Source organism: Hylaeus volcanicus, chromosome 3 (assembly GCF_026283585.1).
Source record: "Hylaeus volcanicus isolate JK05 chromosome 3, UHH_iyHylVolc1.0_haploid, whole genome shotgun sequence".
Taxonomy (NCBI): Eukaryota; Metazoa; Arthropoda; class Insecta; order Hymenoptera; family Colletidae; genus Hylaeus; species Hylaeus volcanicus.
In genome coordinates this window covers 9,294,365-9,308,519 of record NC_071978.1, presented here as the reverse complement: position 1 = coordinate 9,308,519, position 14,155 = coordinate 9,294,365, and the positions used below count along the sequence as shown (strand labels likewise).

Here is a 14,155-nt window from a genome sequence, read left to right as displayed (position 1 = left end):
CATATGTCTCGTTTAAGGATCATTTTCCATACTATCTTGATTACTCTTAAATAATTAATAAGTATTACCATTTTGACGTTGCGATATTGACAATATTTGTTTATTTGATTGTTTGTTAACTTTCTACAAATAATTTATGCATTTTGGCACTCCCGGTATAAAGTCTGAATCAATAGCAACATTCAAATACCATTGTTGTTACGATTTCGATTAAAATTAAATAATTATAAACATTTTTCGAAAGCGTTCATGCGAGAGAGAACACACTAATGTGCAACAATGATAGAGCTACACGCATAGTGCGAGAGAGAACGCAACAGTGTTTACTTTATGTCTCTCTTTCTGAATGTATATGTGCGTTTTCAATAGTTCACTTTCTATACTAGGATCTTTAGTATGAACCACCCTAGGATAATGGCTTTGTACTTGCTTGTACCTCATAATAAATAACGACGATAACTATCATTTCGTATCTCAATTTCCCATAGAGTTTACAATACAGTTTTTACAACTTTGTGCATATTGTAATTTGTACCCATCTCTTTGTGTATACTCCTTAATGACTCCATGACAGTCAAGTAGTCAATTCAGTAACTGCCAGTGACCACCAGTAACCATGCATGCATTCAATCTGGTTCAACCAATCATAAGAAAGCAACCAAATTCGTTATTTTAAAACAGAAGACGGGAAGAGGTACACGACATTTGTTATAAGAATTGTAATTTCTGTTTTTGTTGTAAGTATTTAATTTAGTATTGTCAAATTTACATGGTGTAAATAATTAGAATATAATGAATGTACATAATTACTTTTAGAAATATTTAGTCGTATACAAAGTTCCTGAACCATTTTCTCGACAGATTGACCATTTGTGTGTCGAAGTCTGCGGTATTCAGCATTACAGGTAACAGAGGTCATTTATTTAACATTTTCATATTACAAAAACGACTTTAAAATGTAATAAAAATTTGTTTACAAGTTCAAATGCTTTCCGACTAAAATAAAAAAATTAAATTCATACGATTTATATTTTCAGAAATAAAAATTCATTTGTACATCCCCTGTCCTCATAAATATAATTAAAAATCACTTTTGCAGCGACCTGTAATTAAATATTGAATTTTCTAGATTTTTAATTATATAGTGTTTTGTAAATACATTTTTGCATGATATTCACATTATTTCTAATTGCAGGTAGTACTTGGCAGCTTCAGCGATGCTAAAAAACAGAAATACAAATTCTCAACCACAACGAATAATTCCAGAAGTGTGTAACAATTTTAAACAACTAAAGATATCTAAAGTGCCATCAGTATTAAGTGAAAATATATCAAATAATACTGAAAAATTAGATAGTGCTTATTTAACAAAGAATAAAGAAGTTGAAGACAACACAAAAAAGTCCACAGAATTGATGCCACCACCTAAATTACCTTTGTATTCTAAAACAGTAGCACATATATCAAATAAGATTGATGATGGAAATGATAAGGAAAATAAAAATAACAAGAACATAGATGCTGAGAAAAACAAAGAACAGAACAATGGAAACCATAAATATCAAAATGAAAAGAAATGGGTATTATCAGATTTTGATATTGGCCGTCCATTAGGAAAAGGAAAGTTTGGAAATGTTTACCTGGCAAGAGAAAAGAAGTCAAAATTTATTATTGCTATGAAAGTGTTATTTAAAGCTCAGATACAGAAGGCTGATGTAGAACACCAAGTTAGAAGAGAAATAGAAATTCAGACACACTTGAGGTAATATTCTAATTATTTATAATATACAAGGAATATTAATTGTTACTTATCTTTTAAATACAGGCATCCAAATATTTTAAAAATGTATGGGTATTTCCATGATGACAAGAGGGTGTACTTAATTTTAGAATATGCTCCAAATGGAGAATTATTTAAAGAGTTAAATGCCCAACCAGAGAAACGTTTTGATGAAGTTAGAACAGCAACTTACATATCTCAGTTAGCAGATGCATTAAAGTATTGTCACAGTAAAAAAGTCATACATCGTGATATTAAACCTGAAAATTTATTGCTTGGAATAAAAGGTGAATTAAAAATGGCAGATTTTGGATGGTCTGTTCATGCACCTTCTTCCAGGAGAAACACTCTATGTGGCACTTTAGATTATTTGCCACCTGAAATGGTTGTTGGAAAAACACATGATCACACTGTGGATTTATGGGGACTTGGAGTTCTTTGTTATGAATGTTTAGTTGGTACTCCACCGTTCTTAGCTCAGACCTATGATGAAACCTATGTAAAAATCAAGAAAGCCCAATATAAATTTCCAGACTATGTTAGCGAAGGTGCTAGAGATTTAATATCTAAGGTGAGCTATTTTTCTTTGTCTTCAAAAGTTTAAAATATCTTCACTAAAAATGAATAAGTTAAATATAAATTAATATTCATTAAATAAGAATCTTGTAATAATTATTGATTTTTAATTTTCTTTCTTTTCCAGTTATTAGTTGTTCATCCAGATCGAAGGTTGCCGCTAGAGGATGTATTAAAACATCCATGGATTATACAAAATCGAACTACAGAACCACATGTTCAATGATAAAGTAGTAAATTTTAATGTGATTTTTTATTAGAAATCACTAGAATTACTTCTATTACAACGAACTGTATTCATACCTTATGGAATATGTTATACTATTATAATATGAGATGGGTATATATATATATTCTTTAGGGTGTACATTTAACTAATTATTCTATTTTTATTTAACGGAACTGTTATTTTTAAAAGTATAAACTTAATATAAAATTAGCATTTACGCCTTATTAGTTTCTTAAATTTAATGAAATTTAATACAGAATTCAACTTGGACCATTTATTTGTACCAAACTGAAATGTAAGTAACTGTTTGGAATGAAAAAGATGTGATACATGACAAAATTGTGAAATATTAAACTTTTTTAATATCAATAAAATTTGTTTAATAAAAAGAAAGAACTATTTATGAACTCAATAGCAAATGATTTATTGTGAAGGATTTTACTGGAACTTATAGTTTTATAGGTAGAAATGGACAGAAGTTTATTTGATGATGATGAATAGAAACTTTATATAAAGATTTATTCGCAACGTTTATTTAATTAAAAAGTTATTTAGGTAAATTGTCATTCATTCAATATGAAATTTATTTTGATGTACAATTCGGATTTTTACTTTTATCGAAGATATATTGGATCAACGGGGCTGTATCTTTTATTCTTTATTTATTATTCATAACCTAGATTACAGACAAACGCCAAACTTATAACAGATTTGAATTTGAACTCATTGGCGTAAAGTAATTTGGATACTTTTTTCAACCGAGAGTCGCGCAAAATTAGAATAATATCACGTTGCAATTGCATATTAATGCTATAATTAAATCAATAAGAGTAATCCTTTTTTCATATCCAATTGATACTCGTAAGTGCAAATCAATCTACAATGGAATACATCTATACAAGATAATGGGTTGCTCCATGTTTAAAAACTTATTGCACAATTCTTGATTCCTAAAACATTTATGTTACTAAAAAAATTAAGTTCGATCGAGTGTTGTTATAAAGATAGAATATCGTTTGTTTTGTCGCCATGAAGGTAGTTGTAACTGTTTAAGTCACTCAAGAATATATCGAACGTAAATTTTATTTAACTTTATAAAAATTTCATAATTACATTAATAGTCATGAAAAATTATTCAGACAGTTTTTGCAGCGCATTGTTTAATATTTGAAAAGAAGTATTTTTAGCTTTTACTTTTAAACTGTAAACCAGAATCTAATGTTACAACTACGTTTTTGCTCATCAAAGATGAACGCTAAAGTGCCTCAACTACAAAAATAAAGTCAAGGCAAATAGTGTACATTTTTTATATCAAATTCATCAATTTTAAAGAGTATTCTGTACTGGAAGATTTTTACGTAAACATTTAGTACTTTTATTTCACGTTTCCATGGGTTCCATAACTACATCCACTATAACTGCATCTGTCGGAGTTTCCATAAGAGTATCATCCGACTTCTTCTTAATTGAATATAATTTCTTCAGTTTTTCATAATGTTTGATATCCTGCAAGATGTAACATGTTGTTATATTTCTATTTCCAGACGAAAAAAGCATATTCAATTTTATTAATGACAGGTGATAATATTTACTTTTTCTTGTACAGACGGCCTTATTTTATCAAATGCAGACAAAATATGCCGCATAGAAATCTCTGATTGACCTGTATAATGTATATCCAATAATTCTCTTAATGCTTCTACTCCGGCTTCTCTGATCAAAGCTGCTAAATCTGCTCCAGTGTAACCATCGCACTTATTGTTGTATCCTATTTGTTCAAGGTTTACATCTGCAGCTAATTTTGGTTTAGTTGCATTCTATAAATGTAAATATTTTTATGAAAAATATTAACTACTCAAGAACTTATGAGATTAATAATTGACGTATGAAGTACCTTTGTTAATGCTCTTAAAATATCGACGCGATCTGATGCAGTAGGTAAGTCAACATATAAAATTTTATCCAATCTTCCCGGTCTCAGAACTGCGGGATCAATAATATCAGGTCTATTGCTTGCAGCCATTAAAAATACTCCTTGACGGCCTTCTACTCCATCCATTTCTGTAAGCATTTGGTTAACAACACGAGAAGTAGCAGAATTATCACCCTCAGATCGTCTTGGACATAAAGCATCTAATTCGTCAAAAAATATAACACAAGGTGCAGAATTCCGTGCTCGGAGAAAACATTGTCGAACTGCTTTTTCACTTTCGCCAACATACTGAAATAAACAAAACAAAATATTGAATAATTGTACTTTACTTGATTTAATCCATAACGCGTTGTATTGCATCGTAGTGTTATGTATGACTATTTTAATTAATTAAATTATTACCATATTCAAAAGTTCTGGTCCTTTAACAGAAATAAAGTTGATTCCAGCTTCATTCGCAATAGCTTTGGCTATCAATGTTTTACCACAACCAGGTGGACCACATAATAATACTCCAGTGGGTGCTGTTAATCCTAAAGCTGTAAAATGTTCGGAATGCCGAACAGGAGCCTAGAATATTAAACAAAATAAAACGTAAAAAAAAAAGTATTGTTTCATTAACACGTTTAAACATTCACGAAGATAAACGTAAATACACTTACTAATATTGCCATTTGTAATTCCTCTCTAATATCGCGTAGAGAACCGACATCGTCCCATGTAACATCAGGTACAGTTGCGAAACCTTCTCTTTTTGCTGATGGTTGAATAACGCGAAGTGCTGTTTCAAAATCACTGTGTTCGATGCGTAAATTTGTTAATCGTTCTGAGGGAATTGGTGGATCATTGCGTAGCCAAGTAAGTAACCCTGCTAAATCTGGGGACTTTGAGATTTCTTGTACATCCATCTCTACTGTCGCTTGTGGACTTTCGGGATTACTCGGTTTGTCTATCTTAGAAACGTTATTTTGCTCTGAGGTAGGCGATTCAACAGTTACTTCTTCGACTAAATTACCAGAGTTTTCAAAGTTCTGTGTTTCTTTTTCAGTGTCACTACTAACATCTCTTGTTTCCACTGATTTAGAATCTGGTTCTGATCTATTTAAATCTTCAAGGATCCTAAAAACAACAAATCAAAAAAGGTATAATTCATCATAGTGAATAAATTATTCTTTGAATATACATAAAATATTGAAAGTAATTACCTATCTACTGCTGCCATAGCCGCTTCACGAATCAATGCAACTAAATCAGCCCCAACGAAACCTGGTGTAAGTGAAGCTATTGTAGATAAACTAACATTAGGAGCAAGTGCGACTTTTTCTGTGTGCACAGTTAAAATGTTCGTTCTTGCATCTCTGTCTGGTATTCCAAGACATACTTCATGATCAAAACGACCAGCTCTTCTCAATGCTGGATCTAATGAATCTGGCCGATTTGTTGCTCCAAGTACTAATACCCCAGTACCATTCTCTTTTAAACTCAATTCTATTAAATGAAGTATTAATGTTTTTCTTTTAATCAAACTGAAAATTAATATGATGTATAATTTAATAATAGTAATAATTTACCATCCAAACATGATAATAATTGCGCAACAATTCTCCTTTCCATTTCTCTCTGAGCGGTAGCTCTATGTGGTGCTATAGCATCGATTTCATCCAAAAAAATTACACAAGGTGAAAGTGCAAGAGCCTGATCAAACAATTCCCTTATCCGTGCTTCACTTTCACCTGATACTCCAGCCACTAGTTCAGGTGCAGCTACTTTTTTCAAAGGTATACCTAATTCCTAATGTCAAAAAAAAAAAACAATTACTAACTGTACAAAGTAGAATATACTTATTTACAATCAAAACTTACTCCTGCAATAGCATGACCTAATAATGTCTTTCCACATCCAGGTGGGCCATGAAGTAAAAATCCTCTTGGCGGTGATATCCCAAGCTGTTTAAAAATTTCTGGATGCTTTATGTGTGCAAGTAATTTACATACAGTTTTTAATACTTTATCACATCCTCCTATATTTGAAAATGTGACTTTTGGTTCAGAGAAAGGTGATACAGATACTCCTTTAATTTTCTTTGTATATATATATTGACTATTGTCTGTATCATTATCCCGTTTTCGTTTTCTTGTGAAATGTTCTGTTGATGTAATCTGTCGCGTTTCTTTTGCAGGCTGCAAACATATATTGTGCTTACATAATGTAAACTTAATATAGCATTCATTTATTAATGTTCTTGAGCTAGATAGTATCAAACAATAATAAATTTCAAAAATTTATTAAATATAAGAGGAAGGTTAAGATTTACTGTTTTTGATGATTCAATTTCTTTAGCAGGTTCTGGCTTTTCTACACATGAAGATGGACCAGCCATTTCCTGTAGACCCTTTTCTGTAGCCTCGGATTCATTTGTTTTATTACAAGAATTTGATTCCACTTTGCTTGCATCATCATCACTACTAATATCTATCAGCTCTTTGTCACTAGAATTTCCATTCTGCTTGTTCTGTGACATTTTATACATTTTTAACAGTATACCACTCATAGTATTTCGAGTATCTGACTAAAACCAATAACTATCTTTTAAAACCTGCTGTTATAAATAATATTCAAATAACATGTACATAAATACTTCAACATCGACTTCATCTTCATCATCTTCATCGTCGCAAGCAGACCAATCTCGAGCACAATATTTGTTTGCAAACATTTCTGTAAGTTCATCATACGCTGTGCGAACTAAAGCCCTAAAGGGACCCCGCTTCTTTAATCGATAATCACGATACTTTTTTTGTAAAGCATCTGCCATTTCATTCACATCGATGTAGACTTTACTTTCATTTTCATGCATGTACTGCAAAATAAAAAGATCTAATTATTGTAAGTTTACACAGTTATAGATATTACAAGATATAATACTACTTAACATATCAAACATTGAATGAAAAATCATAATCAACCTAATGAAACTAAAACATATCTTGCAAATAGCAAAATAAATAAATTATTTTATTTTCAAATTGGGGCCATTATAATTAACATAAATACTATTTTATTTACATTCGCTTCAACATTTGCTATTCGAAATAGTACTAAATTTATTAATTACAGTAGTATTTAGAAAGAATCACGTCCGTTACGTACATGACAACAGAAACATTTAATGAACGTTTTAAATAGCTTCTAAATTTGCCATGTTGCTTATAATTGTCAAATATAAATTTACCGCGCAAAGTACGCATTACAGGCATACTGGTTTTACGTCTAATCGAGTAAGATAACTTAATGTTAGACAAATAGCGAATTACCGTTTGCACGCGTGAAATTAATAACTGATCCCGTAGAAATCTGTGAGAGTTATCAATTTTGTGTTTATTATTCATGGTCTTCGATTTATAATCTCCGCTAGATCCTTGTAGCGGAATAATATCAATCGACGAATTCAATTTCCCAACCTTCTGCATTTTTCTTATATCAGAAGACATGAAGCCACTTTCATATGGATCAAATAACCATTAGATTTTTATCCTCGTTTCCTTATATCTTCCAACACGAGTTATCATACAAACACTAAAGTTCATTCACTATTTCATTTCTCAAACTAGATACGAGAAAGAGTGCAACGTGCACACATGCAAACATGAATAATTTCGACGACGAGTAATATTGAAAGTAGTTGAAAGCTAGAAGTAAGGAGAATAACATAGAGTGAAACATATATACAAATTGTTTTTCGATGAATTTGTTGCATATCAACGGAAATTATTAAATTGTTTGCTCTGCAATGTATTATATTACAAGATGGTAAAAAAATGTAAATTTAATTGTTTATTTTATATAAAATATCATTATGTTATAAGAGTGACTCGTATGAAGCGTTTCAAGCTACTATACATATACATATATATAAATGATCAAAGTACTAACTAATATAATTTTTTTCATGAAAGTTTTAACGTCAATTTTTCAATTATTGTTGCGTTTTCTTATGAAATTTCAACCTTGAGATGGAAATCGACCTTCAAAAGTTCTTCAGCCATGTTACTTTGATCAATTTTTAGCGCTATGTTACTACGTATAACAATCATTTAACATAGACATAAAAATATAAAGATAGAGTATAAGTTATCAAAGTTTCATATATACATACTTTTTTGTCAATATAATGTACATAGAGTTATAAAATAGTTAATTGTCATTTAACATAAATAGTAATTTATGTAAATTCTATTCAATTGGTATATAGTATTGGGGAATAATCTCATGGAAAACGGCCCTACAGTATAGACATATATAGTGATAAACAAAGGAAATTGCAGTTAACATGCAGCGCACTGCAACGGTAGATTTTAGAAGTATACCCGCTTGAATTTTTATGGTCATTGATGGTCTTCCTTCATCATATGAAATGAAATATCCAATGAAATGATCGTTTCATCGGAGTTGACGTTGGTCGACGTCAAGATATTTGATTTTGTTGGATATGAGCAATATATTTATTATTTTACAAAAAGTAGAATTTAAAATAAGCTTTCGCTAATTGTTACTTATTGGAATAAATTGTTTTTGTTAGTCGTTGTTGTATAGAAGAAATTAGAAATAATGAGGTTGCCATTCTGAAACTGGATACAGCAAGTGTAGTATGGTGGACCTTTAATTCGAATAATACATATTATACTTGACTCAATTTGACTTTCGGTGACACAAATAATGGCCAGTCCACGGACTCGAAGAGTTTTAAGTGAACTTAAACCTAAGGATGAAAATAATGTAATTTATTCAAATAGTTCTATTACTACTATACCATATGTTGATCTAATTGCATCTCATAATTTTACAGAGATGCTTTGAATGTGGTACACATAATCCTCAATGGGTTTCTGTTACATATGGTATATGGATTTGTCTTGAATGTTCAGGCAAACACAGGGGACTAGGTGTCCATTTGTCATTTGTTCGATCAATTTCTATGGATAAATGGAAAGATTTAGAATTGGAAAAAATGAAAGTTGGTGGAAATAAAAATGCTCGTGAATTCTTTGAATCACAGCCAGATTGGGACGATAGTATGTCTATATCACAAAAGTATAATACAAAAGCAGCAGCATTATATAGAGATAAGGTAAACATATTTTATTATTAAGTATAGTTTTACATCTCATTATTATATGTTACAGTTTATTTTCCTTTCAAGTTACAAAGAAGAAAGATAATAAAATTTTAATGTTTTACAATATTTCAAGTTATAGTTTTTAATTGTTTTTCTCAAATAATTTAATGTTTGATTTGTACAACATTTTAAAACTATTAATTCAATATGTTCAATAAAATTCATAAAAACCATATAATTGAATATGATAATGTGTTAGAATAGAAGCTATATTTTGTATAAATAATTATATATATAACTATTAGATTGCAGCATTAGCTCGTGGACAAAATTGGAGTCCCACTAACTCTACAGCTAAAGATTTCCAGCCTTCAACATATTCAGGAAGCCAACAAGATTATACATCATATCAAAGTGATGTGTCGAGTTCTTATCAAAATTTTAATTCAAACATTTGTAAATCTCAAACAGAAGCCTTCTTTGCTAGAAAACAAAATGAAAATGCCAATCGCCCTGAGTAAGTATAAATTTTCACATTGACTAGTTTGCATGGTTCAAATTAATATATTAGCATATTATTTTATTGACATTTATATAAATTACAAACGTGATTACATTTAGCATAATTGACAATAAATAATTACACTTATTTATAATGCAATAATATATACATTCATAAAAATTTACACAGTAATGTTCCACCTAATCAGGGTGGTAAGTATGGAGGATTTGGTTATCAAATGGACCCACCACCTAGAAGCTCATCACAAGAATTTTTTGACACTGCAGTTTCTTCATTAGCAAGTGTAAGATAACTATTTTTGTATCATATTTTATAGATATATAGATATAGGTGTCCTATTTAAATGGGTACATTTAATTGTTTATATTATGTAGCAATATGTAAAACAACTATTCAGTACAAAGCAAATTATATAAACATAATTTGTGGGATGATATTTTAGGGATGGTCAATGTTTTCTTCATCTGCATCAAAGATAGCAAGTAAAGCTACAGAAAATGCTATTAGAATTGGAGAACTAGCAACACAGAAGGTAAACATAATACATTTTAAGTGAACAAATATTTTGGTTTTAACAAAATTGTTGTAACTCTTATTTAATTATATAAATGATTTATAGTATTTGCATACTATTTGTTGCAAATTCGTTATGTTTTATTTGATTATGCTTTCGTAATAGTGATTTTATTTTTTTTAGATTTGTTTATTATTAAATAGTATTTTTCACTTATGCTTTAATTTTTCGTTTCGTTTCATTATGTTTTTGCTAGGTTCGTGAGGGTACTTTGTTGGAAGATGTTGGAGCTCAGGTTAATAGTTTAGCTGCAAAGGTAGATAGTTGAATATTGAATATTTTTATTATTAATGACACACATTGATTAGATATTTTTACATTTTGTAGTACAATTAACAGATTGTCATTCCTTTTACAATTAAATATTAAATACACAGGTTGGAGATTTGGGAAGAAAAGGATGGGGTGATATTGGAGGAACAAATTCGATTGAACAAAATCTATATAATTCAAAACAAAATTATCAGAGTTCTTCTTCTGTTTATCAAAATAGTGAAGTCCAATCATATTCTACTGAAAAAACATCTTTAATGAAAACATCACAGTCAAAGTAAGTTAGCTATTTTGTTTATCATGTGTAGAAAGTTTAATACATATATGTATGTCATAAATTAACATGAGGAATTTGAGGATTTAATTCTCATTTTCTTAAATATAATTTATTAACATAAAACACATAAGTTTATTACATTTCAGAACTAATGTATCACCTACAAATTCTTCCAATTGTGAGTGGGATTGGGGTAGTGATACAAAACAAAGTAATGAAAAGATAACAGACATTAAACCAACTATGAGGAAATCTAAAGACAAAGTAAAGGAAGAAGCTTTAATCAACTTTGGTACTGATAATCATACACCTAGTTGGGATCCAAAATTGGAGGATGACGCATGGGAAATATTAAAAAATTAATCATTATTGAATAATTAGGTAATTCTTATCGAAGTTCAAGATCTTCAAATGATTTCTCTATCATATAGATTTTGAATTCATATAATGTAATATAATGACAATTATTAAAGTGAAAATATTTTTATTCAATACTCCACCTTTTTGCCATGAAAAATGTACGCTGGTACATTCTATGAGACACTTGATGTTCATTTACGAGTAACATGCGTACGTACTTCAAGCATTTGAGAAAATGTATGGAATACGCTCAAGAACTTTAAGTGCTGTACTGTCAATGTAGACTAAATTGTAAAGGTTTATTAGCATTTACTTATACGCTGTTTCTGCTCAGTTTTATTTACCTATGTATTTACTATACCTTCAAACTATTACTAGGTTTATTAAAACTCATTTTTTTAATACAAAAATATAAAATTACTTTACTTTTCATGTATCGTACAAATGAATTTTGTGTAATTATTATTTATAGTTATTACAACAATTATTCATATTAGAAAATATTTTAATACAGTATATTATCACCTTAAGAACTAGGCCTGTACTAGTTGGATCCTGAATACATTCGCCGCCATGTCGGTACCACTAACATCAAATGAATCAGTTATCATATATTACCATTTATATATCTGTAAGACTATAATTATGATTGATAACGAAATAACACACAAAGTATCAAATGTATTAATAAGCATTAGCGAACATAATTTCATTTAGTTTCATATTCCAATCAAGTTCTATAAACTACGTGTTCTGAATGAGGGAAATCAATTATAATGGAGTTAGAACAATGCAAAATCCCCTTGTATGAGAACGTATGAACGTGTTAATGTAAACGTTTGGTACAGGTATCAATATCTGTAGTATATCTTGTATATATTCGTGAGAATTAATCTTTAATATAAAATATTTTTAACAGAAACAGATCTGTGCCTTGTAGAATAATTTCAATTTACTTTACTATTAAAAATTCATAACTGTTCGTATTGTGTTATCAGCTTTTCCTTATATTGGTTAACAAATTTATTACAGACTTATATACAGATTGTTCCCAAAATATATGGTCAAACTTTACCAACCTTACTTTATTCTTGTCCTTTAGCAAGAAAACGTAAAAATAATAATACATTTTCTCTAAATTTCATTAAAATTAATATGTACCACTTCATGTTCTACATGTTCAAGTTTGTTCAAATCTTGGAATTCACTAATACAGATTTTAAAAGAATTGGTAGCATATACTGATAAAATTTGGCTGTTTTAGGAACATGTTACATAGATATGTACATTTATTACAGTAAAAACTTATTAAACAGTATTGTTGTACATAAATATATACTAACTAATATTATAATTTTACCACGAATGTACATTTTTCCCTGGATATACTTTCTTTATGTTTATTCTATTGTAAGCTCTTCCAACATATTCCCAAAGTTCTTTCTGACATTTTGGCCACGATTTGTTTTCAACTTTTGATAAAGAAGAACAAAGCATATTCCTATCTTTTCGTGATAGATCAAAAAATGATGTTTGCTCAAGACACGAGTGATAAAGAAACTTATAAATTGCTCTAAAATAGAAAAAGTATAGTTATGTTATTATTTGTTGTGATTGCAATACATTGACAAAGTTTTTGCTCCTAGTGAATAGCAATGCAAACGATAAAAATGACCCATACTTAAAATCATAGCCTTCTACTTCAGATGGTGATGGGTGATTTTCAAATAATTGTATAAATAATAGTGCTTCTGGTATGAGACTATCGCCAGGTTTGTATGAACCACAATTCAACCAATTGTTTAACAGTTCATTTTCTTGTAATTCTTCTGCCATCCCTGAATATTCTGCAATCTTTGATTTAATTGCCTCAGGAGGTATGTGTAGTAATGTATTTGATATAGCTGTGATATTTTCAGATCCATATTTCTTAAGAGCTTCTAATAATATTCTTTTATCCCTATTACTCCACTTAATACTTGACCTGGATTCATTTCTACTCTCTACTTCACTTTTATTGCTTATCTGCTCTTTCCTTTTCCGTAAATTTCTTTTCCTTTTAACAACATCCATTTTTAGATTCAACGACATGTAAATATTAAATTATTCTATTTTGTTTTCCATTATATACCACAAAAAATGACAAAATGAAAATATTTGTCAAACTATATTGCCATAAAGTACATAAATAGTTAAGATCAGCAACGCGGCAACGCTATATAATATACTTTATTCAGTAAGATTATGGACCTAGTAACAACCTCAAATGCACGTGACTTACGACAGAGACGAAATGGCAAAGTGTTGTGTCTCTAATGTTATGCAAGGTACTACTTATATATGATTACAATTCTATTATAAAAGAGTAATTACGAAAAAATATACAAAAACATCAAATAAAAATAATACAAATATCCACTATACGTCAGATTTACGTATACTCTTAGTCGGAGATAACGGACCAATGAACTTCGTCAAATCGATATTTAAACATTCTTTATTCATTGTAGCAAT

The 14,155-nt window shown here is 29.6% G+C and overlaps 4 protein-coding genes across 8 annotated transcripts; 2 read left to right on the top strand and 2 right to left on the bottom strand.

Moving 5' to 3' along the window:
* The first annotated feature begins 578 nt into the window (after positions 1 to 578).
* LOC128874050 (aurora kinase C-like) lies at positions 579 to 3,371 on the top strand. Its single transcript, XM_054118305.1, has 5 exons — positions 579 to 737; positions 817 to 905; positions 1,196 to 1,762; positions 1,826 to 2,351; positions 2,484 to 3,371. Exons 3-5 carry the CDS (start codon positions 1,218 to 1,220, stop codon positions 2,580 to 2,582), a joined length of 1,170 nt encoding a protein of 389 aa, XP_053974280.1. The 5' UTR covers positions 579 to 737; positions 817 to 905; positions 1,196 to 1,217; the 3' UTR covers positions 2,583 to 3,371.
* A 279-nt stretch (positions 3,372 to 3,650) lies between these two features.
* Positions 3,651 to 8,571, bottom strand: LOC128874045 (nuclear valosin-containing protein-like). Of its 2 annotated transcripts, XM_054118294.1 has the most exons (12): positions 8,452 to 8,571; positions 7,833 to 8,207; positions 7,157 to 7,378; positions 6,833 to 7,087; positions 6,381 to 6,698; positions 6,090 to 6,309; positions 5,724 to 6,006; positions 5,181 to 5,637; positions 4,921 to 5,088; positions 4,480 to 4,806; positions 4,178 to 4,402; positions 3,651 to 4,091 (listed from the first exon to the last, which is right to left on the bottom strand). In XM_054118294.1, the coding sequence occupies exons 2-12, from the start codon at positions 8,007 to 8,009 to the stop codon at positions 3,966 to 3,968; spliced, it is 2,778 nt and encodes a 925-aa protein (XP_053974269.1). In that variant the 5' UTR covers positions 8,010 to 8,207; positions 8,452 to 8,571; the 3' UTR covers positions 3,651 to 3,965. The 2 variants fall into 2 exon arrangements, with proteins under 2 accessions (XP_053974269.1, XP_053974270.1); XM_054118295.1 differs by lacking the exons at positions 7,833 to 8,207; positions 8,452 to 8,571 and having other exon boundaries at positions 6,833 to 7,083; positions 7,157 to 7,277.
* LOC128874049 (ADP-ribosylation factor GTPase-activating protein 1-like) lies at positions 8,311 to 11,773 on the top strand. Of its 4 annotated transcripts, none has more exons than XM_054118303.1 (8): positions 8,311 to 8,338; positions 9,444 to 9,646; positions 9,940 to 10,151; positions 10,326 to 10,440; positions 10,600 to 10,689; positions 10,928 to 10,987; positions 11,109 to 11,281; positions 11,428 to 11,773. In XM_054118303.1, exons 1-8 carry the CDS (start codon positions 8,326 to 8,328, stop codon positions 11,642 to 11,644), a joined length of 1,083 nt encoding a protein of 360 aa, XP_053974278.1. In that variant the 5' UTR covers positions 8,311 to 8,325; the 3' UTR covers positions 11,645 to 11,773. The 4 variants fall into 4 exon arrangements, with proteins under 4 accessions (XP_053974278.1, XP_053974277.1, XP_053974279.1 ...); XM_054118304.1 differs by lacking the exon at positions 8,311 to 8,338 and adding an exon at positions 8,927 to 9,294; XM_054118301.1 differs by lacking the exon at positions 8,311 to 8,338 and adding an exon at positions 8,927 to 9,294 and having other exon boundaries at positions 9,365 to 9,646.
* A 503-nt stretch (positions 11,774 to 12,276) lies between these two features.
* Positions 12,277 to 13,886, bottom strand: LOC128874054 (uncharacterized). The gene is made up of 2 exons (XM_054118309.1): positions 13,323 to 13,886; positions 12,277 to 13,214 (listed from the first exon to the last, which is right to left on the bottom strand). Exons 1-2 carry the CDS (start codon positions 13,730 to 13,732, stop codon positions 12,998 to 13,000), a joined length of 627 nt encoding a protein of 208 aa, XP_053974284.1. The 5' UTR covers positions 13,733 to 13,886; the 3' UTR covers positions 12,277 to 12,997.
* Positions 13,887 to 14,155: the final 269 nt, after the last annotated feature.